Genomic DNA, 25,927 nt, shown 5'->3' with positions numbered 1-25,927 from the left:
GCTGGTTCGATCTATCGTCAAAGAAGAGCTCCACAAAATGCGCCTCTCTGCCCAGTCGCAGCCGCAGTGTCCGTCGTTAGCACAAATTATCCGAGAGGAAGTGCAGCAGGTGGTCCCTGAACCTGTTGCCCCTGCTGCCCTCACATCGACGCCCCCGCGCCAGACGTACGCGTCGGTACTCCGACAGAACTGCGACCTCGCCCCTTGGAGCACAAGCCCATCTGCATCTGCTTTCCAGCCGCGGCCCCCGCCTGTCCCTGTGTTGCCCGAAGCCAGGCTGCGGAAGACGGACGTGTGGCGGGCACCTGACCAGCGGCCCCTTTGCTACCACTGCGGTGAGGCTGGCCATATCTTGCGGTGGTGCCCTTATCGTCGAGCTGGAATTCGCGGATTTCATCCGCGAGTCCCCTATCCGCCCAATGGCGAATGGCCCCGCGAAATTGAGGAGCACCTGTCAACGCGCCGGGATCACACTCACGCTGATTTCCCTCGCCCTGACTACCGCCCACCAACCTCTACCCGCTATCGTTCGCCGAGTCCCCGTCCTTCGACAAGCCGTTTCAGCCGCTCACCGAGTCCTCGCCGGGGAAACTAGACCCAGCGGCCTGCGGAGGTGAGGCCGCTGACGAGCGAACAGCCGAACATCCTCCATCGCGTTCCCGACCAGACGACGGCTATCAAACGAGGACACGTGACGATCACAAAGGATGTGCAGCTTCGGACTTACCGGTCGATATCGACGATTTAGCAGTTACGGCATTGGTTGATACGGGAGCAGACTATTCGGTTATGAGCAACGAGCTAGCAAAAGAACTGAGGAAAGTTTTAACCGAGTGGACTGGGCCTCAGATTCGCACAGCTGGTGGGCACCTAATTACCCCTGTTGGCCGGTGTACGGGGAGAGTTACAATCGACGGATTTGTTTATGTTTGTGACTTTGTTGTCCTACCTCACTGTTCGCGCGATGTCATTCTCGGCCTGGACTTTTTACAAGCTAACGGCGCCGTTATCAATTTACAAGAGCCGCGCGTGACGTTTTCGCCGACGCAAGCAATTGAAATAGCCGACCGAGACGACTCCAGGATACCCGCTCTGCGTTTTGCTGCTGATGACGTGACGGTGCCTCCGCGGTGCAGCATGATGGTCCCCGTGCACAGTGACTCGCCCGGTGATCGAGACGTTATGGCAGAGAGAAACGTCGGCCTTCTACTCGAGAAAGGAATTTGCGCTGCAAGAGGGCTTGTTCGCTTACGGGATCGCTCCGCGACACTCTTGATCACCAACTTCGGAACAGAGTTCCAGCCTATTGCGAAAGGAACGGCCGTCGCATACGTTACCGACTTCGTTGAGCCCGCAGAAATATGTGCTCTGGAGCTACCGTCTCCGGACGGACGCGATGCAGCAGCCGTTCTGTCTACCGTGGACATTAATCCCGGCTTGTCGGTGGGTCAGAAGCAGCGCTTGTTAGAGCTCCTTCACGATTTCGCAGAGTGCTTCGCCACGACATCAAAGGTAGGGCGCACCCCGGTAGCCAAACACCGCATCATCGTCAACGAGGAGACTAGCCCCATATCCCAACACCCGTACAGAGTGTCGCCGATGGAACGGGAGGCTATACGATCCCAAGTGCAAGAAATGCTTGCAGACGACATAGTCCAGCCGTCCACGAGCCCCTGGGCTTCGCCTGTGGTATTGGTGAAGAAAAAATATAACACCTTGCGATTCTGCGTCGATTATCGGAAGTTGAATCGTGTCACGAAACGTGACGTTTACCCCCTTCCACATATCGACGACGCCTTGGATCGACTGCGTGACGCTAAATATTTTTCTTCACTCGACCTTAAGAATGGCTACTGGCAGATCGAAGTGGACGAAAGGGACAGGGAGAAGACAGCGTTCGTGACACCTAACGGCCTTTATGAATTCAAAGTGCTACCCTTTGGACTCTGTTCTGCGCCAGCAACCTTCCAACGCATGATGGACACCGTTCTTTCTGGGCTGAAATGGCAGACATGCCTAGTGTACCTTGATGATGTTGTCATTTTTGCTCCTAGCTTCGAGGAACACCTCAACCGGCTGCGAATGGTGTTACAGGCGCTCCGTTCGGCACAATTGACGATAAAGCCACAAAAGTGTCACTTTGGTTTCGAAGAGCTCAGTTTTCTTGGTCACGTGATAAGCGCTGACGGAGTCCGTCCTGACCCGGAGAAGACTGCCGCTGTGGCACAGTTCCCGCGCCCAACCGACAAAAAGTCCGTTCGTAGGTTTCTGGGCCTCTGTGCCTATTACAGACGTTTCGTTGAAAACTTTTCCACAATTGGCGAGCCCCTTACAATGCTTACTAGAGACAATGTATCTTTTGTGTGGCATGATGATCAGGAATCTGCCTTCAACGAGCTACGCAGCCGCCTACAAACTGTCCCAATACTCGCCCATTTTGATGAACGAGCTGCCACTGAAATTCATACTGACGCCAGCAATGTTGGTCTCGGCGCTATTCTCGTTCAGTGGCAGGATGGCAACGAGAAAGTCATAGCGTACGCCAGCCGCTCCCTCTCGAAAGCAGAGGCAAACTACTCTACCACAGAGAAGGAATGCCTTGCGGTAGTGTGGGCAATTAGCAAGTTCCGACCATATCTCTATGGTCGCCCGTTTCGAGCTGTCAGTGACCATCATTCGTTATGCTGGCTAGCCAACCTCAAAGACCCTTCGGGACGGCTTGCGAGATGGAGCCTTCGCCTCCAGGAATATGACATCACGGTAGTGTACAAGTCCGGCCGTAAGCACAATGACGCCGATTGTTTGTCACGCGCACCTGTCGACGTTGCTCCGGCCGAAACGGAGGACGACTTCCCGTTTTTTGCTCTCGTCACGTCGTCCGATATGGCCCGGCGTCAACGGGCTGACTCAGAGTTGCGTCCGCTCATCGAACATCTGGAGGGCCTTAACGTCGCTGTTCCGCGGCTTTTCGTTCGAGGTTTGGGTTTCTACAGTCTCCGAGATGGCGTCCTTTACAAGAGGAACTTCGCTCATAACACGGAAACCTTTCTTCTGGTTGTGCCATCCGAACTCCGTCCAGAAATCTTGCACGCCTGCCACGACGAGCCATCGGCTGGCCATTTGGGTGTTGCGCGGACGTATGCCCGCATTCGTGCGAAGTATTACTGGCCAAAGTTGCTCTCATCAGTCCAGCAATATGTGAGGACCTGAAGAGACTGCCAGCGACGAAAGACACCACCAGTTAAACTCGCAGGGCTTCTCCAGCCCATCCCACCGCCTACAACACCTTTCCAACAAGTGGGCATAGACTTGCTGGGCCCATTCCCATTGTCTTCCTCTGGGAACAAATGGATTGTTGTGGTGACGGACTACTTAACGCGGTACGCCGAGACACAGGCGCTCCCCCACGCTAGTGCTGCAGAAGTGGCTCAGTTTTTTATGACATCAATCGTCTTGCGGCACGGTGCGCCATCAGTCGTCATCACGGACCGTGGAGCCGCCTTTACGGCGGCATTAATGCAATCTCTCTTCGAACTCACCCACACCAGTCACCGGAAGACAACAGCCTATCGTCCCCAAACAAACGGCTTGACTGAACGCCTCAACCGAACGCTTGCAGATATGCTTGCTATGTATGTCGACGTTGAGCATCGTACGTGGACGAAGTTCTTCCTTATGCAACCTTCGCCTACAATACGGCAGAACAGGAGACTACCCGTATTACACCTTTCCAGCTGGTCTACGGACGGTGCGTCACTACCATGCTGGATGATATGCTACCCGCTGCTCACAACGACGGAGACATCGGCCCCTACGCTGACGTTGACACATTCGTCCAGCGGGCTGAAGAAGCCCGCCAACTCGCAAGGTGCCGGATTAGACATCAACAACAACTCGACGCTGGTCGCTGCAACCTCCGACACCGATGCGTTCGGTACGAGCCCGGCGACTCTGTATGGGTATGGACACCTGTGCGCCGCCGCGGACTCTCAGAAAAGCTCCTCCGACGCTACTTCGGTCCGTACGAGGTGGTTCGTCGTATAAGTGATGTCACATACGAAGTTGTTCCGCGGGACACGACCTGCTTACCACGTCGGCGCCATCCGACCGAGACTGTCCACGTGGTGCGCATGAAGCCCTACCATGACAGGCTGCAACACGCCGCTTTACCAGCTTAACAGCTCTCTGTATTCTCTGCCGTCCGCCGTCTATACCGAAGATTACCTTTGCTGTCCGTGTTCGTTTCCGGCGTCGGGCCGCCGCCTTGATGGAGGGGGTAATGCCGCGTGCTCATGGGAGCGCGCCGACGATGAAGACGAAGTGTGCGTGTGCCGGCGGACAAAGACGAAGTGTGTGTGTGGTTCGGACAGCCATCTTGTCAGTTCTCTGCTGTGCGCTGAACTTCCCTGAAACTGTGATCTGTGCCGGTCCTGTCTTCGTTAAGCACGCTTTTCCATTAATTGTGCATGGCACTGTACACTCTGTTGTGCTTTTGCCCACATTCCGCTGGCCTCTCTGGAAACCAGCGCCGCGCGCCCGCCGTCGCGCAAAGCAAGCCCAGACTCTCATCGGACATGTCGCGCTTGCAGCGTGAATCATCCCGCCTCGTCGGCGCGGACCCTTCCTACTCCCCCTCCTCTCCGTCGTTTCGAAGTCCTACGACGCTTTGCCGGCCGCCCTTTCGAGTCTGCAAGCCTTCAACGGCCGAGCCCTCCCGACGATTCGTCTCATTTGAACGGTGGCCAGTGCCGTGACCTGATTGGAGGGTTTGAACGGCTGGCTGCTGCAACGGACATCGGCGGCTATAAAAACGGAGCCGCGCTGCGCCCGAGCAGCAGGCGGGCAGCAGAAGAGCCATCACGCAGGAGCCACACTCACCGACAGGCGCCGCCCTTCTTTGTGCTAGCCCGTGGCGCTCTTGGCCCGTGTATCTATCATGTAAAAGCCCTTGTACATATTGTACATAAACGACCTGTGACTCACCGTCGCCTCGACAGTTTCTTGGCCCCGAGATCCAGTCCCAACATGGGTGGCAGCGGTTGGATGTTCTTTCCCAACAGTGGTGGCAGCGCTGGGATGCCAAAGTTCCAACAACTCTAAACACAAATCGGACTATATGGGAATAAAAAGGGAGTAAGCGGTACTTTAGCGCCTTTTCTTTTTGGGGCACGTTTTTGTGCCCAAGCCCTTGGGTAGATTTCCATCACTAAAAATCCGAACTACTTATGTTTGGAAACGCAAACAAATTTCTTCTTCCAAACAAGCTAAATTCTAGTAATTACAAAGATTATAACCGAGGTTTTCCCCTCCTCTATTTCATCACTTCAAGACCTCCAGTGCCGCATTTAAACGCCTCCTCTCGTTACTAACTGCATCAAGTTATGCTTTGCGGTGGGAATATGCCTTCCTTCCTTCGCGCAGCTAAATGAATGACGCGGACTGCCCAGAACGGGGAGCGAACAAAACGTGTGACTTAGCAAGCATGCTGCAACGTTGTCCAGAGAAACACGCATTCCAACCAGTGATCTGGAGCACGTTTCCATTCATAGCTCCGCTAACCTAAAAGCGTGCATCAACGGGCGATTTAGATTCAAATCCCGAGCTTTTATTGTAGAGGTGGATTTTGTGTTCTTTTCATGATTCATGGTTCTGCTCCGGACTGACGACTGGAATATGCCTCAAGTTTCGTCCACTGCGATGGAAATTCAAACTTCCTGCTGGGCGAGTTGGTAGTTCATCTTGAATTAGAAATGTTATAGCGCAAATAAAGAGACGGACAAGAGAGACGAAACACACACACAAGTGCGATGGAAATGTTCACGTTCAAAGCTACGCAGAAGAAGGCGGTTGTAACGCAGAGGTGGCTGTTCCTAACATGACATAGGGGTCCTGGGTACAAGACCGAATGTTTTGCCTAACTTGCGAAGATAAGGTGTCTGGGCCGGGAGTGGTTGATGGGACGAATGTGCTGCAATTGTGAACTTCGCTGACACTTATGGCAACTAGCTGGTGCCTCGTGCGCCAGCGTTCGCCGCACGGCGGTGCGCTACAGTGAGGCACCCTGCGGCAATGCGAGTTGAAAAATGGTGGCTCAGAAGCAGGGCGCTGATGTAAGGTTACAAGTTCGAGATTAAAATGTGTATCTCAAGATAAACGGTGAACTTCTAGATAGTACCGCAAAGTTCGACGTGCTGTTTAAAGAAATATGAAGAGAAAAAAAAGCCGAGCATGGTGGCAACAGCTGCCCCAAATTTTTAAGAGGTGCTCCTATCTTCCGTCCATCCAACTTCATTTCACTACTTGACAAGATGGAGGAATTAAGTTGGTGTGGCGGCTCAGTGGCCTTCGGGCTCAGTTGCTTATACCAAGGTCGCAGCCACATTATGATGGAGGTTAAATGCTAAATCTCTCGTGTGCTTTGGGTTGTCAGCACGTGCTGAAGACCACCAGGGGGGGGGGGGGGGGGGTCGAAATTAATCCGGAGCCCGCTACTACGGCGTCCCCCATAGCCCATATGTCGTTTCAGATCGGTACACGCCACAGCTGGCAAGTTGCTATTATTTCCAAGAAGAGCTACATTTACTCTCAAGGACGAACTGAAAAGGGACCTCGGCCATGGAATATCGCAGGTACTAAGTGATATAGTCACTCCCATTTTACCTAATTCTGTTATAGAGCTCGTCACCCTCTAGTAACGCTGGTTAGCTCACATGGTACAAGACAGAACGTTTTACCTAACTTGCAAAGATAAGATGTCAGGGCCGGGATTGGTTGTTCGGACGGATGTGCTGCGATTCCATTCTATATATGTACACTCGTCTTCCTTTCCTCGCGCACAATAGCCTCTCGTAGTTTGCCCTTAGAATTTCCTTGCCGTTCACTATTCTAGAGCTACTAGCATGACACGCGAGAGTAATTCTTTCCAAAACCGCCTTGTTTACTCCCTCCGCACCAGCTTCCGTTTCAATCCACTCCGACTTGGCTCGAAACAGCAAAGCTCTCTCCAGTGCAACACACAGCCCTACTGTAAACTACAATCACGTGTGCTAGAGCAGCCTGGCTAATTGAGGGGAAACATCAGGCACACACCGCGCCGAGGTAGCTGACGTCGGTCGATCCCGCAGCTTCCATCCGCTCTTGGGACTTGGCATGCCACCGCTGCCACCACTGTTGGGACTGGGCATCCAACGGAGACGAGGGGGACGAGGAAGGGTCAGCGCCGGCGAGGCGCGATGATTCACGCTTGAAGCCGCGATATGTCCGATGAGAGTCTGCGCTTGCTTTGCGCGACGGCGGGCGCGCGGCGCTGGTTCCCAGAGAGGCTAGCGGAATGTGGGCAAAAGCACAACAGAGTGCACAGTGCCATGCACACTTAATGGGAAAGCGTGCTTAGTATAGTATAGCGCTGGTTCCAGGTCAGGTTTAATACGAAGTCCTGCACTCTAGGCTTGGTAGGAGGACAGGGGGATCAGCGGTGTACAGTCATGAGCAGTATGAGAGCGAAGAAATTTTTTGCACGAAATTGGTAATTGCATGGTTTTTTCGTCGCTAAATTTTATATTGTGGCTACTGTATGCCAAGAGGGAAACTATTTTGAAAATACGCAAAAAAGCTCTGCTTCTTAGGTGTAACTCTGGAATAATCAATAATCAAACTTTGTTTCCTGTCGTCTTATTGACGACTGTACACTACTGTCCATGCCTAGAAGAAACGCCTATTAATATTTCAGGGCTGAATAAAATCAGATTTAGCACAGTGTCTCGCATATTAATCTTCCTGCAGTGTGCCTTGCCGCATTGGTGAGGGAGGATAGAGAGGAAGGAGGTGACCGACTTACAGTGCTGTGCACACTTAGAGGGAACACCTAGTCACTGTACCAGCAGCAGTTGCAGCTTAGATTGAACATAATCATAACCGGCAATGATAACATAACTATAAACGATAATCATCATCTTTTGCCCGGCTGTATCTGCAGCAAGAAAAAAAAAAGATGGCATTGGATGCTAGCCAGGTTCGCTCCACCCACGGCTTATGGTCAGAGCAGCCCACTCAATGAGTTGCTACACTCTGCCAGTAGCCGTTGCTTCACACTTTCTTACGTTGCCAAAGATCCTCCGTGCGAAGGAAGACGGGCATATGCGACTGCCCGTCTAGGGCAGGCCAACCTGGCTAGCATTTCGCCACCGGCACCGGGGACATTGAACCCGCTGCCTCCCATATACAGGACAGCCTTCCAATGACTCGACATGTATCTGGTAGTAGGCAGGTGCGCACAGTGTCCTTATACATGAGTGCGTTCCGATGTTCAGCATCTGTAGTCAAGGTACCGCCCAATTTGCATACCCATTTCCTTTCTTTTCTCCGTAAACATTGGCCAAACGGTTCCAGGGTGTTTCGTGTTACGCCTGAATAACCCGGGGAATGCTCCGGGCATAATCTTTTAATGAGCGCAAATGCTGTTTTATGGACCCTTTGTCAGTGGAGTTTCGATTGAGGACCAGTGTTCATGTTCCCTCTTTTGCCCTTTGAGATTGACGCTTACCCGCAGATAAAGGTGTTGCTAGTGTTGGCGTTACGAAAGATTGCACATGGAGGTCCTCTTTCCTCGTTTGCTGCTTTCATCTGCTTTTTACTTTTTCAATCGCCTCAAAACGGGGGAATGAGCCAACAATAACAACACCTTTACCTTCGGGTAAGAGTCAATCTCAAAGGGAGAAGCCGGGAACACGAACACTGGTCCGCAATCTAAACTCCACTGACAAAGGGTCTATACGACAGCATTTGCACTGATTAAAAGATTATCCCCGGAGCATTCCCCGGGTTATTCAGGCGTAACACGAAACACCCTGGAACCCTTTGGCCAATGTTTACAGAGGAAAGAAAGGAAATGGGTATCCAAATTGGGCGGTACCTTGACTACAGATGCTGAACATCGGAATGCACTCATAGATAAGGATACTGTGCGCCCCTGTCTACTACCGGATACATGTCGATTCATTGGAAGGCTGTCCTGTATATGGGAGGCAGCGGGTTCAATGTCCCCGGTGCCGGTGGCGAAATGCTACCCAGGTTGGCCTGCCCTACACGGGCAGTCGCGTATGCCGGTCTTCCTTCGCACGCAGGATCTTTGTCAAAGTAACAAAGTGTGAAGCAACGGCTGGTGGCAGAGTGTCGCAGCTCACTGAGTGGGCTGCTCTGACGATAAGCCGTGGGTGGAGTGAACCTGGCTAGCATCCAATGCCATCTTTTTTTTTCTTGCTGCAGATACAGCCGTGCTAATGATGATGATGATTATGGATTATGGTTATGTTATAATTGCCGGTTATGGTTATGTTAAATCTAAGCTGCAATTGCTGCTGGTACAGTGACTAGGTGTTCCCTCTAAGTGTGCACAGCACTGTAAGTCGGTCACCTCCTTCCTCTCTATCCTCCCTCACCAATGCGGCAAGGCACACTGCAGAAAGATTAATATACGAGAAACTATGCTAAATCTGATGTTATTCAGCCCTGAAATATTAATAGGCGTTTCTTCTGAGCGTAGAGAGTACTGTACAGTCGTCAACAATATGACAGGCAACAAACTTTGATTATTGATTATTCCATAGTTATACATAACAAGCAGAGCTTTTTTGCGCATTTTCGAAACAGTTTCATCCCCAGGATTCCGGCCCATGCGCCTCGGAAAACCGGTCGCGCCATCTCGCGACAGCCGGCGGCGCGGCGGCGCGTAACTGAATGGCGATGAAAAATAAAAATTCAATATCTCATCACGCATAAAAGCTACAAGCGAGCTCTGACCCTGAGGGGTTAAATTCCTCATAAAGTTTCTTTTACTACAGTTTCATCACTGTGGCTTAAATATTGCGTTTACCCTGCGCGATGAGATATGGTCGCATGATGCCTATGACGAGGTCGCGAAAAAAACCCCACTTGTCCTCATTTGATCACTCACCACTGCCATGATTTACAATATATCGGACTGCTCTAGGAGCTTTAGGTAGCGAAATGTCCCATCTTTTAATAGATGTGAAGTATTTTACATTTGAAAGAGGCAGAATTTTTCCCTGGCTATTTTTCTATTCATCATGCATCCTCAGCATCGGCAAGAAACGTGTGGCGCCATCTCTTGGTGCGTTTGGCTAGGCGCACGTCTACGCTTTTTTTGATTGCTCTAAGGAGATCAAGTCATGCCTTGTGAATGCGCCCTTTTATTAAAAGTGTCCCCACCGGATGTAGGCACACAAACATGGGCCGCTACAAGAAAGTGCTCGCCATGTATGGGTATTATAGAGGATTATAAGCAAACTCCGGAGCTTTACAGACACATTTACTATTGCAAACGCATACAGTGGCTACTTGAGGATGAGTGATAGTGGAAATGCGTGCGCATTAACTATACAAAGCCAGGAAACTTAGGTATTAGCGCATTAATCGCTACATCTTAAAGCTCAATAGCGTTCAGCTCTACGAAAGTTTAGGCGATGCGGTCAAACTGCAGCAGGGATGCTTTGAAATCAGTGTACCTCTGTAGTCTCTTTATTGAATATAAAGCTATTTCTGTAAGGGTACAAGCCCAATCAAGACGAATTCGTTTGGCTTCTTGCTGTACTCCTGTCATCTGTGCATATATAGATGCCCATAAGCTTGTACGTTGCAAGTACTGCAGGATTCTATGCAAGAAACCTGGTGCTCCGTTTCGTGCCTGTTTCACTAACTGATTGTGCGCATTAGGCAATTTGTCCAATGTAACAACTCGTAGTGTGGTAATTCACAGCATTTCTTCTAGTTTGTTAAAGTGCCTCCAGTTATTCGATCATTCACCGTCGCTAAGGGCTTTGCCATTGCCATAATCGCTGCTAAATTCCGCGTTCATGTCAAAAGTGTGTGCAAACTATGAAGCGATAACGAAGAGTTCATAGAACGGCATGTTGTGAGCTATTCTGACAAATCCGCCATTTGCTGTGCAGGAAGCTACGCCTTTTCCCAAAGCTGCAACCCAGAGGCAAATCCAATTAAAATTTTATGACTTTAATTTGCATTTATTTGAGAAGTAAACGCCAGCCAAATAAGTTCTTGTAGGATAACACGACGTTTCAAAGCCGGCTCTGTTTCTGCTTTAAGGCGGCAGCTGGGCGCTCCATCCGGGCCACTTGCGCAATGCGCCGCTCGCGCTGTCCAGTAGCGACAGGACGCTACGTGCACGCGGCCTAGAATATGCACTTAATTTACGCGCGTTGTAAATGTGTAAAACAATGCTTAGGCACTAGCTTGCGAGCGGCGCGAACTTGATACTTTTTTGCATTTTGTGAATTGTGTACAAAACTTCCCCGTCTTTTCTGCCGGTCGCTTTCCTCCGTACTTTTCCTCGCTATCCTCTCCCTGTGACTTCTCCGGCTCTGAATTCCGTGAATTCCACCGGCTGCAGCTCTCGTGCTTCCTTTTTGTATTTCTTTGACAGTAAACGATTACTACTACTTCTTGAAGGTGCGACTGCGGGCGCGTTCCGGAGCCTTCTTTAAGGTCACATAAGGTCGACCGCAGGGTCACGGAGCTTAAACCGTGGATGTAGGAAAAAGGAGTGGTTCCCAGAAAACATTCAACATTCTCCTCCGTCATGACTCAAGTAGAAGGCTTCTGCGCAGTTTGGTTCGGTTTCCACCACAATAGTGCCGTCAAAGTCACCCCTGTGGTGGCATGGCTGGGAAGTACGGCCACTGCGCTTCTGTTCATTTGCTTGACATAACCTTTGTGCTGCTTCACTCTTTCCGTCATATTGTTGGTGTCCCCAGCCTAAGCCTCGTTTACATGAACCGGACTGCGGTAGATCGAATCGGGGGGTCAAGTTGTGTAAGGTCAGCCCGACTCGACGATTGCGTATTTACATGAACTAGATTTTAGCGAGTCGAGACCGGTTCAACTGCAGCGACACCAAGCGTCGAGCAGCGCAGCGGGTGAGGGCAGTGGCAGCCTCCAATATTACGGCACGGCACCGCTGTCTCGCAGGCGCGATGGCGCAAGCGTAAAAACAGGATCGTAATTTATGCGGTCCACTACCGCTAACCCGACTCTTCGTCTCTATCCGGTTTACGTGCTATCTTCCGTTGGGATTGAGCGAGTCAACCCCCCCCCCCCCCCCCCCCCCCCTGCAGCGGAGTTCACTGGACTCACTTCCTCGACTCCCGGAACCGACTGTGCGGTGTTTACATGAAACCAGTAACCGGTTTTCAACTGAATTCCTCAACTAAACCCCTTCAAGTAAACGCCGCTCTAGACACCAAGCACTCGAGCAGGGTTCTTGCGTACCACGCCTTGCATCTTTTCTGTAGGACGACGGGTCTTCGGGACAGGGGAGGAGGCGCCTGATAATGATGTCCGGCTGGTACCCAGTTTCCACCGCTTCCTTTCCGCGAATGCTGGCCAAAGTTTTGCTGACGCCTTTTACGTACAGATTACATACGCGTTTTTGCTCCTGGCGTGTACTTAGCCTACGCGTAGAATTGTTTTCGTTACGTTTTTTCCCATAAGGATGTTTTCTTTTGTTGACAAGTTTTAATGGTGCAAGGGCCGCCTTGCACCAAAGAGCGCCATGGAACAGTGTTTTCTTCTATATAAGGTTAGGTGAAAGACATTTTTCGAGTCAATTCACCTCAGAGAAACCACGAAAAAATTTGTATGCATTGGAAGGCGATAGGTACCCGGGGGGCACTGGGAATCCAACAATCGAACCACCCTCGAACCGCATGCTCAAAGCACTGCTATCGCTGATTTTAAAATAAATAAGGAAGAATTGGCCATCGCTTTCAACCTAAACTTGCTTGAATTTCACGCTACCCTTCCTACACAACTCTTTGACAATATGTTCCTGTCAGGAAGGCTATGACAACGCGACGCAAGATTCGCAGAATTAAATGTATGACGAACACAGGGAGAAAAGGGCGTTATTTTCGAGAGGTACGTAGGTGACCGGTTGCGGGGGTAAGGGGGAGGAGAGAGCAAAGGGCAGTAGGGGGAGGGTGCTGTCTCCTGCTGTACCTTTGTGTGCGCCTTTCTCTTTTTCACCTTTTACTTTTCCTCGAGCCGTGGACCGCAGGCCGAGCAGTGGGCTGTTTTTTTTACTTCCGACGCTGAAGAACGACAAAGCTGGCGCGTCTGCCAAACCGGTCCTGAAAGGTCTCATGCATGAACGCATCCTTGCCGGCTCACGTAAAAAAAAAAAAAAAAAAACGCTTACAGCTGCTAATGTGCCACTCCTGACTGAAACGGTCAAACATTTCCCAAAAATCCCATCAGAGTTTTTGGAGAGAATCAATTGCATTCTCTGACGTCCTGGTTACGCAGGACTGCCACCAGCTTTGTGAAGAGAGCAGTGCAAGGCACAAAGAGTGGCACAAAAATAAATTTTGGTCCATTTGTCGTGGCTACGGCAAATGCGAATTAGGTGTTTTAGCACTGCGGTTTCGATATTCGAATCCACTGATCACGGCTGCAAGTTGATGCAGAAGATACCCAAAGCACAGCGCGAGAGACGGGTAGTTTAGGACACGCGATGTTCGGCTGCGGTGATGTAAGAGCGAGTGCTGTGCTGCTGAGGTGTGTCGTATTACGTGTCATGTCGATCTGCTACTGTTTTCCATATGGTTTGAACATGGTTCATGTACATAGAACAAAAGGCAGTGATGTATTGGTCTGATGCAGTGGCCAGCAAAACTAATCTAATCGCGCCGTCCGGATTCGCAACCCACTCAGTCCGTAAGGTATTTTCTTTTAGTTAATTTTATTTAAGGTCAAGAAAACTCCAGACATACAGACGGACCTAGGCGAACACTAAGAAGCCTCACCACCGGGTAAAAAAAAAACTTTGATCGCATCAGGTCGCTGTTGTTCCACTGTCATGTGGAGCAAGACCTTTCTGCGGCCACGTAATTGGTGGAAGCTTCGGAAACCACGTGTCCTCAGCCTATGTGTCAAGAAACCAGCCGTATTGCGTTTGTTTTTTCTTTTCTCACCCAGCGTGTTCAAGGCGGGCTGGCTGTGCGGCTGCCCTCCGTGCTCCCTTTGTTGGCGTGCAAGAAAAGGAAAAGTCGGGTCGCGGCTAACAGGGCTCTGTGCCTTCTTCGTGCGACTTCGAGCGATGATTTGTCAAAAATTACTGCAAGTATACACATCACATTAGACATGACTAAACGTCCCATAAGCGGCACAGAACTTTTTCGAGACAACGGGACAAGATTTTGCTGCGATAATCAGAGAGCGGAGCCCTAAAAGCCTGACAGTTGCTATCATTAACAACATGGTCGGGAAGGTATCTAAACTGTGAAGGATGAGGTAAATGGGCATAGATAGGACGAGATAAGCTCACGAGCCTGGACAGTGGTTAGATGGAGAGTGAACTGAACAAATAATGGAACTTAAGAAGTTTGACAGCCACGAAAAAATACATTTGCGTTGAGGAGCCAGAAATTGAGGTAGCCTCGTTATTGCGTTTAGTAAACGTCCTACATAACGCTAATTGCCTTTTGTGTTTACGAAGTAATTTTTAGCTCAATTTTTTTTGTCTGAAACTAATTTCTGCACGCCACGAACGGTTTCAGAATCAGCCGGGGCATTGTCATATCGGCTAACAAGAAACATGTGTCATAAGCTTCAATCTCAGTTACAGCACGAACACCTTAAGACACAAGCCTAGTGTACATGAGCATAAAGCGTGGAATAGGAGACTTTAGCGCTGCACCCAGCTTCTCCCCCTGGGACGGTCCGCCTTGCCATGGTAAAGGGGCTTTTGCTCTGAAGAAAAGCTGACGCACAGTTTTGCTTTGGGCCTATAGCCATCATGCAGTATACTTACGAGCTTACTTCATTTTTTGGTTTGCCTGCGCGATGTCTCATAAAAGCCCTATCGCAACTGGCAGATCACGCCGTGCGCTTTCCATGCTGGAAGAATGTGCTGATCGCACTTTCAAGATTATGCTAAGAGCGGCGTCGACTGCTCACTTCCAGAATGTGAGAGCGCACGCTTCATTCAGAACGCGCTTGCCAGCGCTACAATGCAGTAGCGCAACAGCGCAATGAAGTGTTTTTTCTTTTTCATATTTAGCGAGCATTCCATGAAAACTCGAAAAAAGGGCCACGGACGTTGCTACAAAAAACTGGATCGGTTCTTTCGTAACGCCCCTGTACAACTTAACAAAATGCACGTTCCCTTACAGTAAACGTTAAAATTATGTATAATTGATCTTAAATAATTAACTAATTAAGCGAAAATAAGAAATACTCTGAGGAGCGCCACACAGTGAGCAACGAAATGTCGTTGGTTTCACCTAGCTACGCAGCAACCCTTTTTTTTTTAATCTTTGGTTCAAGTTCCGTGAAACACCCTGAATAGATTTGGCCTGCAATTGCGTCTATCTGGAATGAGGCAGAGGCCCTTGTGCTTGCCTCGTCCTCTGGAATAATGACACACGCACCATATGGCGCCTCTTGGAAAGCGCTTGGGTGCTTTATTTCGTTGCTAAGGCGTTTCACTAAAAACCTAGGGTTCCGTGTTTTCAGTATTTCTTTTTTTTTTTCCATTTGGGGGTTATATGGTGTTTATTTTTTCTCTTTGGTTCGATGATTTTCGCTTTTTACTTTCATTGCCGGAGAGAAACCGGCGTTTATCGGGATAGGTGTTGTAAAGCGGCTGTATAACTACTGGAGAAAATATAACGCACCTGAATTTTTTTATTAAACACATATACCAAACACCCTACCCAATGAATTAATGCCCAAACGAGTAAAAATAAAAGAGAAATGCTATGACAGCAACGGAACGCTGTACGACGTAAGGTTATTCAAAATTTTGGCGCGAATGTAGTTGGGAATATTGCCACCGCATTGAGCCTTTGCCAGTGATGGCATCGCTTGGATTGTCTGTAGTGTATGTAGTACATACACACGCAAATACTTGGAACGACGAACGCACGGCGCCTGATTTTCTCGTAATGGAACTATAAGGCTTTAAAGAGTATAAAATGTTATATTTACACGTAGTGAAAACAAAATGGACACGTACATTGAGAGATTTGTCAGCCATCGGAGGAATGCGGTCAGAAAGCACACGTTTTACATTTGCGCTTGATGGGGGGATGGCAAGAAAATCAAGAGATGGTTTTAACAAGGCCGGCCATTCTTTACAGCGCGCTCTCCATAAGCTGTGAAAGCAAACGTCAGCAGATGTAATTTTGAACAGCGATTATTCTGAGATCCTTCTTTCAAAAACGGGTGGTCTGCAGAGCCCACAACAGGCTAAAATAATCCATTAAAGACTTCTTTGTCATCAATTCCTGCTCTATGGACGGGTCCACAACTTGCACTTGATGCCAGAAGTCATCGCTATCAAGTGAGTTTTCGCGGAAGCTGCGCATATATTTCTCGCGGACTTCATAGCTTCTCGAGTAGCGAATATATCGGTCTTCGCACCAAACGCTGACCATTCAGGAAGGTATTGACCAGTGAAGGTGCAGGCTAGATGAACCAGGATTGAGTACACGCGGCAGACAAGTGTCTCCTCTGATTCCAATGATTTTATTGCTGTGTTTATTGCTTCGATGTTCTATACCACGTGATTACACTTCACAAAAACTATATATACAGTCATGTCTTCGGGGATAGCGAGTACTGCTAGCAGGCTCTCGAGCTTTTCACCTTTTGTTTGATTGCTCTCCAGAAACCAAGAACATGAATGAACGCAAAAAAAAAGTACCAGCTCTCAGGGGAACCACAGTGGCAAGTTGCGAAACTGGCAATGAGAGAGACGTGCAGGCAATGTGAAAATCCCGCCGTATTCCCCTGGAGCCTGTAAGCACTGCTGAGCGGAAAGAGCAGAAGATTTTGTCGGGTGGGGAGCTTGTCCTGGGTACTCTCGTGTCCTGTTGCGTTCCTCGTTACAGGAAACTTATGCCTGACCTACAAACTTGAAAACCGTCACGCTGGTAAAGAGAAGACAAAGGAACGCGACAACAGAATTTGGTTTCGATTGAAAGGAATGGTACCAAGGACAGTTCAGTGCGGCTGTGTTCCGGGTGAACTAGAGAAAAAAAAGTAGAGTACATTTCTTCACTTGAAACTGGCATTCTTTTCTTCAAGGACGGCTGCAAATCAGTGTTTATTGGTTTTCCAGCATTCATATCAAAATGCCGCGGCGGTCATTTTTCGGAGTTTAACGGAGTTTGACGGATACCGAAAACACGGCATCTCTACTTGTAACAGGGTTAGTTGGTGCGATTGCAATGTTAGAACTACGCTCACTTCAATAAACCGGCCTACACGGATTCGTGTACTACCAGTACGTGTGGGTCTTTGTTCTGTACAGTCCAGCCAGCGCAGCTCTAACGCAATATGTTTTCCTCTTTCCGACTTTCTCACGGGAGCCAGATCGTTTTCAGCGTAACTTCCACACTTTCACGCAGCTGCTGCGCGGCTTCTAGAACGGATATGATAAAACGTTCCGCTGACAAACCACTTGCCCGAGTGCCTGGCATACCGAAGTTTACCAAACATGAACCGATGCTGCAAGCAGTACAGCGACGGCGTACGCCGAACGGCGCCGAAAAAGGGCATGCACCTCCATGTTCTTGGTGCTGGCTGGCTCCCCCTCTGAAGCCGACGGAAGTAATTTCGAGCCGTGAAGAAAAGAGGTTGGGTGCTCTGAAGGGCAACTCGAACCGCGAAAAGTTCTGGGAACCTGATAGAGCTTCAAGCCATAAAGAAAAGAGTCGCCGAGAGCCCCGCTGTCCTCCGAATGTCGTAAACCGGACCCCGCTTCCTACGCGTGCGCGAGCGCCCGTGCGTTCCGGTGGTGGTCCGGTGACGTCTCCTATAGTGCGCATGCTTATACCGGTTCTGTGGTATTCCAAGAGCGCCCACCTTGAGCGCGTACGCCAGAGAAGGGCCCTTGGAGCACATTTTCAGCATATCGAGTGCCCTCAACAACCGAACATTCTCGTTCGAAAAATGAGGGGGGAGATGTCGCTTTGTCAATATAAGACAGAAGTTGTGGAAAGGATGTGAGGAGCGGGTCGGGACAGGTACTTGTCAAGAGAACGCATCATGGTAACCTTTCGGCAACTTCTTTTTACACTATCTCGATGGCTGGAGGCGTGCGTCGAGGCTTCAGGTTCCGGCATATTAGGGAGCAGCCCCCCTCACCATCTTCCAAGAACGATACAATGGAGGGCTACTGACTCATCCCCCTTCGCGCTAACCCCTTGAGCCAGCCGAGCAGGAAGTGGAAACGCGGTCTGTGAACGAGGTTCTTGGTTTGAAGAGACCTTCATGTAAATACGCTTTCCTGCAATTCTGCAAGTTGTCCATTTACTTCAGACACAATGAATGCCGGCACGTCGAGAGTATGCTAGGGTGCGTCAGCGGACATCAAGGCCGCCAAGCGACCCACATTGAAAGCGGGTACCTTCCACGGAGCTGCCTTCGTTGTCTGCATTCTCAGTGCACGCTCTGCGACGTATTAACATCGACAGCTGTTGAGGGCATGTTTCTTGGTTGAGCATCGTCGGTGTTGGCGTTGACGTCTGAGAGGTACGAGCACAGTTACTTCACGAGTGAAAGAATAGTGAGGCCATGCGTATTGAAAGCAATATGAAAATAAATGCCAATAAGAAATACGAATTTCATCACCTGAAATCTCGCGTTCTACAGTGGTAATCACGTCCTGTGATTTTTGTGTTCTACTCTGAGCGTTTTCTTTTTGTTTTTGATATAGTGGCATTGGAGCCTCGACGCTTTGTCGTCGCCAGATGATCTCTGGAGAAACGGAAAGTTTGCTACATTCGACTGGTTTCTAGCCACACAAGGCGAGAACACGCGGTTTTTGAAGCTTTCACCAATTACGTGGCCGCTGAAAGGTCTCGTCCGTTCACAATGGTTTGTTTTATTTGATACTGCACACAAGCCATAATAACACAGTGCACGCACGTTTAATGAGAAGGAACGAAGTAAAGGCTCTAGGAAAAGCCTTTCAGCATGCCGTATTTTTCAGTAAGTGAGCAGACGAGAACCACGGCCACTCGGTGTTGCGGTTCCATCGAGCGGCCGTTTTTTTATCAACCGCCACCTCCACAAACTGGTAAAACAACAGCCAGCTGACGCGGTCGCATTTTTTGGTCCGGCACTAAGGCTTGAATTCTCGATTTCGACGTGGTCTGTCTGTATGTCTGAAGCCTGCTTCACCTGAAATAAAATAATCGAAAATGTTTTACGGCCGCGAGTGGGTTTCGAACCCGGGCCAGCGCGAACAGATCAATTTTAGACAACTACATCGCCGCAACCGAGCATCCCGCATCCTAAACTACCAGTCTCTTACGCTGTGTTTTGGATATCATTTCTTCAACAGCATCCTTGCGCAATGGATCCGAACACCGCAACCGCAGTGAAAACCGGAGCGCGGGCGCACCTGCGCATGTGGAGTAACCGCGCTAAATCGTCTGAAATTTATTTTTGTGCAACTCTTCGTACCACGCCATGACCACGCGCTCTGCTTTTAACAAAGCTGGTGGAAGTCTTTAAGCTGGTGGAAGGCTTTAAAGAATGTAACTGATCCTCTGCAAAAGCTCTGATGTCATTTTTGGGAGATTTCTTTCGCGCATGGAGTGACCCTTCGCCAGGACTGACACATTACGGGTTGTAAGTTTTTTTTTTTATGACAGCCTAGAGACAAGAGTGCGTTCATGTATGAGACCTTTCCGGGCCGTTTTCGCAGAGGCGCCGACTCCGTCCTGTTTCACTGTAGGGAGGAGAAAAACAGCGCACTCCAGTAGCAACCACGGTCTGCGCTCTACGACTCGAGGAAAAGTAAAAGGGGGAAAAAAGAAAGGCAGGCAAAGGCACAACAGGAGGCCCCCCCTACTGTAATTTTCTCTCCCGCCCCCTTACCACCCACGACCGATCCCCCGTTGCAAAATAACCGCTCTTAAAAAATAACACCAATTTCTCCCTACCTGTGCAACAGCTCACATGAGTCACATCATCCTTCGCACTTCATGATACTACACCTCCCTCTTCTTCATCAGTTCCCTGCTGGAAAAAGTTGTATGATGCAATAAACTCATACAGTTTGTCATACAAATATCATATACTGATCATACAAATCATAGAAAATTATCATAGAAATGTCATACATTTCCGTAAAATCACACAGTCATCATAGAGATGTCACAGAATATCATACAAATTGTATGATATGTCATAAAAATTGCACGATATTCTATGATGAAGCCTCTATGAGGTTATTGCATCATAGACCTTTTTTTCAGTAGGGTTTGATGTTGCGAACAGTGCGTCTTGTTCTTGTAGCCTTTGTGGGAAGAACACTGCCAAAAAGTCATGTCCGAAGGGTACAGTGAAATGCAAGCAAGTTTTGATTAAGACGAAGTCAGCGAAACCGTGGCCAGTATTCTCAAAAAGGAAGGGATGTAAACTACACACAAGCCGGCCACCATTATCGGACGCCTCCTCCACCGTCCCAAAGACAGTCATCCTAAAGAAAAGGCCTAAGGCGTGGTATGTAATACCTTGCTTCAAGAGCTTGGTGTCGTAGGCTGTGAAATATGGGGGTAAGGTGAAGCAGCACAATGCTTACGTCAAACGAATGAACGTAGAGCGAAGCGCGGTGGCCTAGCCCTTCGAGGCGTCTGTCAACAGGACTTACTTCAACAGAACCATTGTGCTCGAGTCCGAGCCAGACTTGCGCAGAACGAAAATAGTCGGCCTAGTCGGTGACGCCGCAGTGCGATTTTCGCACAGTGCTTTCACATGCAACGCGTACCCAGCGAATTCGGTCGGAGGGACACGCAAGGTTGGTCGATGTTTGCATAGGCAACCCACGATTAAACTCGACAGAAAGGCTGCACGGAATGTGTTGACAATGTTATGGCCACCGTGTTTTTAGATGCAAGGCAATATTTCGTATGTTGTGATTAGAACAAACAGTTTTGATTACGCCGCGGGAACAGCTCCCACGTGACCCCATGCCGAGACGGCGCGTGACGTGATGCCACGTGGGAGCTGTTGCCGCGGCGGTCTCGACACGCGCGCCTCGAGACCGCCCGTGGCCGCGGCAACAGCTCCCATGTGACACGCGCCGTCTCGGCGCTGCCCATTGGTCAGTCGCAGAGCGAACACACCGACGCTGCGACTGAATTCCAACCGGACGGAACTTGGTCGCAGGCCGTCTGCGGCTGGACCGACGGCCCTCCCCAGTCACAGCGTCGCAGGCGAGAATCGCATGCATGTGAAACGGCCCTAAGTCATGGCACAGTTAATTTTGTGTGTGTGTGTGTGATGGAACAGAGTAAAACACCGGGACAGCGGTTTTTGCGCTGTCCCATCACAAATGCAAATGAGTAACCAACATGCCCAACCTGCTGCCCTGGCTGATTTAAAAGTCGCGGGGGAATGTTAATCGTTCCCTGGAAATGGCTCCCTCTTCTTAACCCGCGTTTGTGGGCTTAAAAAGAACCTGCAACTCCCCTGCAGTCCCTCCTTGAAGAAATAGTAGTAGTAGTAGTGGTTTGCCAGAGGCAACAACAACTGACAAAAATACAATAACGAAATTAAAAATGTTGCCGGCCGCGGTGATTGCTATCTAATACCTTTGCCCTGCAGTGGGTGTAGTCAGGCTGATGATGATGATGGTGACCTCAAGCATTGGAGCTGCGCCGGTGGAATTAAAGGCAAAGGGAGAGTATAGCGAGAAGTACCGTCTTTGTCAAAAGTAACCAGGCTGTATGGTTTGCTTCTAGCTTGTATAGTAGAGCCCTTGTGGCTTTCTTAAAGATCAAAAGGGGTTGAAAGGTAAGAAGACCCCCAGTCCTTACCTTTAAAGACCATTCCAGCTTCAGGGAAGCTGTAAGGGCTCCACTGTACGATCTAGAAGCGAACCATGCAGCCTGGTTACTTTTGACAAAGACTGTACGTAGCGAAGCGACAGAGAAAAAAGGCAGGGGTAGCTTTGCACAACATATGCAAAATGAAAAAAAAAATTATATGTTCGCGCCACTCGCGTGCGCGGGCCTAGGTATTGTTGCACGTATTCGCATCCGTGACGGGTAAATTCACTGCATATTCAGGGCCGCGCGCACGTAGCGTCCTCTCGCTAATGAATCGCGCGAGCGGCCCACTGCACAATCGGTCGGGGTGGAGCGCCAAGCCGCCGCGCTTGAGAGACCCAGTCAGCTTTTAAAAGTCGTGTTATCTAAAAATAAGTTCTCTTCATTTCTCAAGAAATTGAAATCATAATCAACGACATTTAACTAAGGTTTGACTCTTGAGTGCTGCTCTGGGTAAAGGCGTAGTTTCTTGCCGAACAGGCGGGAAACGCTTCGGAATAGTTCCCAGCATGCCGTTCTATGAAGTCTTCTTTAGATCTTCAAAGTTTGCGTACACCACTGGAATATTTTCCAAAACTAGCATCGCTTGCAGCAGTGGTAAAGCCCTTATCGACGGTGAACGAATAATCATCGGAGGCACTTTACCAACCTAGAAAAAATGTGAACTACCACACTACTAATTGTTACATTGGATAAATCACGTACCGCGCACAATGAGTCAGTGAAACAAGCATGAAGCGCAGCATCAGGTGTTGCCGCTTATTATACTGCAACACTTGCTCACTCAACGCATTCGTACTGCATTTTCACCACATCGATAGAAGTTTCGAAGAGCTTACTGCTATCGAGGCCAATAACATGAGTGTTGAAATGCAGTGATTAATACACGATTTTAATATGTTTAATGCACAGAGTAAGAGCCGCATACAAGTATTCGTGAGTGAGCTCTAAGTATGAGCGTCGGGAATTACGCATTTCACCGCTTGAACGAGTGTCCCTGGAAGTTTCATTGCTTTTGTATTGTTAATGCGTACGCAATATCAGTGTCACTTATGCATATGTGGTCACTGTACGCGCTTAATAAAAAATGTACCTATCTCGCAAAAGAGTCCTTGTAATCTCCTCTATCCACCCCGGGCGCGCTTTCTTGTCGCACTTTATGCAGCAGCCCATAGTATAGCCTCACTGCGATGGGAGCACTTTTGATTAAAGTACGCATTCATGCGGCACGACTCAACCTCTCAAAGCAAACAACCAAAGCATAGCACGGCCGGTCTCGACGCGCTCGCTCACGAGCAAGCGCGTCGGGAACACATAAAAAACTTGCTTTCGAAAAATATTTAGTAGTTAGCAGGGCTAAACCGCCCCCAAATTTTTTGACGAAGTTGGCATGCCTACACCGCACTAGCCACGGTCCGGCTTCTTTTCTTTCACCCCAGCAAAGAAGGGAGCGAGTAGGGGAGCGACACAATCAGCGCGCCTTGAATACGCTGGGTGACAAAAGAATAAAGAGAATCTCAGCCGGGGCCCCGAAAAGCTGGGTTCACGTGAGGGGAGCGCACACAAAGTGGAGAATGCGGGAAGGTGAAGGCATCTCTCCCCCAAACCAGGAAGGAGGAATGTAAGAGGAGAAGGAGGAGCTCAACTTCATGCGGCGCGTGGTGGCAGATTTGTGAACTAGGGGCGCATGAACCAGAATCCTGGCCATGCCTTCTTTTAGCGAAGAATTTAGCGAAGAAAGAACCAAACAATTAGCAATTTCGTGCAAAAATTTGTTCGCTCTCATATTGCTCACGACTACACCGCTTACCCCGTCTCCTCCCACCAAGCCTAGACTGCAGGACTCTGTATTAAACTTGACCGGCAACCAGCGCTATACTATACTAAGCACGCTTTCCCATTAAGTGTGCATTGCACTGTACACTCTGTTGTGCTTTTTCCCACATTCCGCTGGCCTCTCTGGAGACCAGCGCCGCGCGCCCGCCGTCGCGAAAAGCAAGCCCAGACTCTCATCGGACATGTCGCAGGCTTGCAGCGTGAATCATCCCGCCTCGCCGGCGCGGACCCTTCCTCCTCCCCCTCCTCTCCGTCGGTTCGAACTCCTACGACGCTTCGACAGCCGCCCTTTCCAGTCCGCAAGCCTTCAAGAGCCGAGCCCTCCCGACCATTCGTCTAATTTGAACGGTGGCCAGTGCCGTGACCTGATTGGAAGGTTTGAACCGCTGGCTGGTGCAACGGACACCGGCGGCTATAAAAACGGAGCCGCGCTGCGCCCGAGCAGCAGACGGGCAGCAGAAGAGCCATCACGCAGGACCTACGCTCGCCGCCGGGCGCCGCCCTTATTTGTGCTAGCCTGTGGTGCTCTTGGCCCGTGTATCTATCATGTAAAAGCCCTTGTACATATTGTACATAAACGATCTTTGACTCACCGTCGCCTCGACCGTTTCTTGTCTCGAAGATCCAGTCCCAACATGGGTGGCAGCGGTGGGATGCCAAAGTCCCAACAACTCTAAACACAAATCGGACTATATGGGAGTAAAAAGGGAGAAAGCGGTACTTTAGCGCCTTTTCTCTTTGGGGCACGTTTTTCTGCCCAAGCCCTTGGGTAGATTTGCATCACTAAAAATCCGAAATACTTATGTTTGGAAACGCAAACAAATTTCTTCTTCCAAACAAGCTAAGTTCTAGTAATTACAGAGATTATAACCGAGGTTTTACCCTCTTCTATTTCATAACTTCAAGACCTCCGGTGCAGCATTTAAGCGCCTCCTCCCGTTACTAACTGCATCAAGTTATTATGCTTAGCGGTGGGAATATGCCTTCCTTCCTTCGCGCAGCCAAATGAATGACGTGGACTGCCTAGACGGGGAGCGAACAAAACGTGTGACTCAGCAAGCATGCTGCAAGGTTGTCCAGAGAAACACGCATTCCAACCAGCGATCTGGAGCACGTTTCCGTTCATAGCTCCGCTAACCGAAAAGCGTGCTTCAACGGGCGATTTGGATTCAAATCCCGAGCTTTTGTTGGTAGAGGTGGATTTTGTGTTCCTTTCAGGATTCATGGTTGTGCTCCGCATTGACGACTGGAATATGCCTCTGGTTTCGCCCACTACGATCGAAATCTGCACGTTGAAAGCTACAACGAGAAAGGGGGTTGTAACGCAGAGGTGGCTGTTCTTAGCATGACGGAGGGGTCCTGGGTGCAAGACCGAACGTGTTGCCTAACATGCGAAGATAAGGTGTCTGGGCCACGATTAGTTCATGGAACGAATGTGCTGCGATTGTGAACTTGGCGGTCACTTACACCGACTAGAAGGTGCCTCCTGCGCCAGCGTTCGCCGCCCGGCGGTGCGCTACAGTGAGGCACCCTGCGGCAATGCGAGTGGGAAAATGGTGGCTCAGAAGCAGGGCGCTGATGTAAGGTTACAAGTTCGAGATTAAAATGTGTATCTCAAGATAAACGGTGAACTTGTAGATAGTACCGCAAAGTTCGACGTGCTGTTTAAAGAAATGTGAAGAGAAAAAAAAGCCGAGCATGGTGGCAACAGCCACCCCAAATTTTCAAAAGGGTGCTCCTATCTTCCATCCATCGAACTTCATTGCACTACTTGAAAAGATGCAGGAATTAAGTTGGTGTGGCGGCTCAGTGGCCTTGGCGTTCAGTTGCTTATACTAAGGTCGCAGTCACATTTTGATTAAGGTTAAACGCTAAAACGCTCGTGTGCTGTTGATTGGCAGCACGTGCTGAAGACCACCAGAGGGGGTCTAAATTAATCCGGAGCCCGCTACTACGGCGTCCCCCATAGCCCATGTGTAGTTTCAGATCGGTACACGCCACAGCTGGCAAGTTGCTATTATTTCCAAGAAGAGCTACATTTACTCTCAAGGACGAACTGAAAAGGAACGTCGGCCATGGTCTTCAAATTGAGGAATCATTTATCGCAGGTACTAAGTGATATAGTTACCCCCATTTTACCTAATTCTATCTTAGAGCGCGTCACCCTCTAGTTATGCTGGCTAGCTCACTTGGCAGAGGTGGCTGTTCCT

The 25,927-nt window shown here is 49.6% G+C and overlaps 1 protein-coding gene across 1 annotated transcript in view; it reads right to left on the bottom strand.

Moving 5' to 3' along the window:
- Nucleotides 1-7,077: 7,077 nt before the first annotated feature.
- The window catches only part of LOC149345893 (uncharacterized), a 33,852-nt gene continuing 15,002 nt past the window's right edge, over nt 7,078-25,927 (bottom strand). The window contains exon 3 of the mRNA XM_089541216.1: nt 7,078-7,322. Coding sequence (XP_089397342.1) covers nt 7,078-7,322 — 245 coding nt within the window. The remainder of the gene's footprint in view (nt 7,323-25,927) is intronic.

Source organism: Amblyomma mixtum, chromosome 4 (genome assembly GCF_055824585.1).
Source record: "Amblyomma mixtum isolate Tamu chromosome 4, ASM5582458v1, whole genome shotgun sequence".
NCBI lineage: Eukaryota > Metazoa > Arthropoda > Arachnida > Ixodida > Ixodidae > Amblyomma > Amblyomma mixtum.
This window is presented reverse-complemented; position numbering and strand designations above follow the sequence as displayed.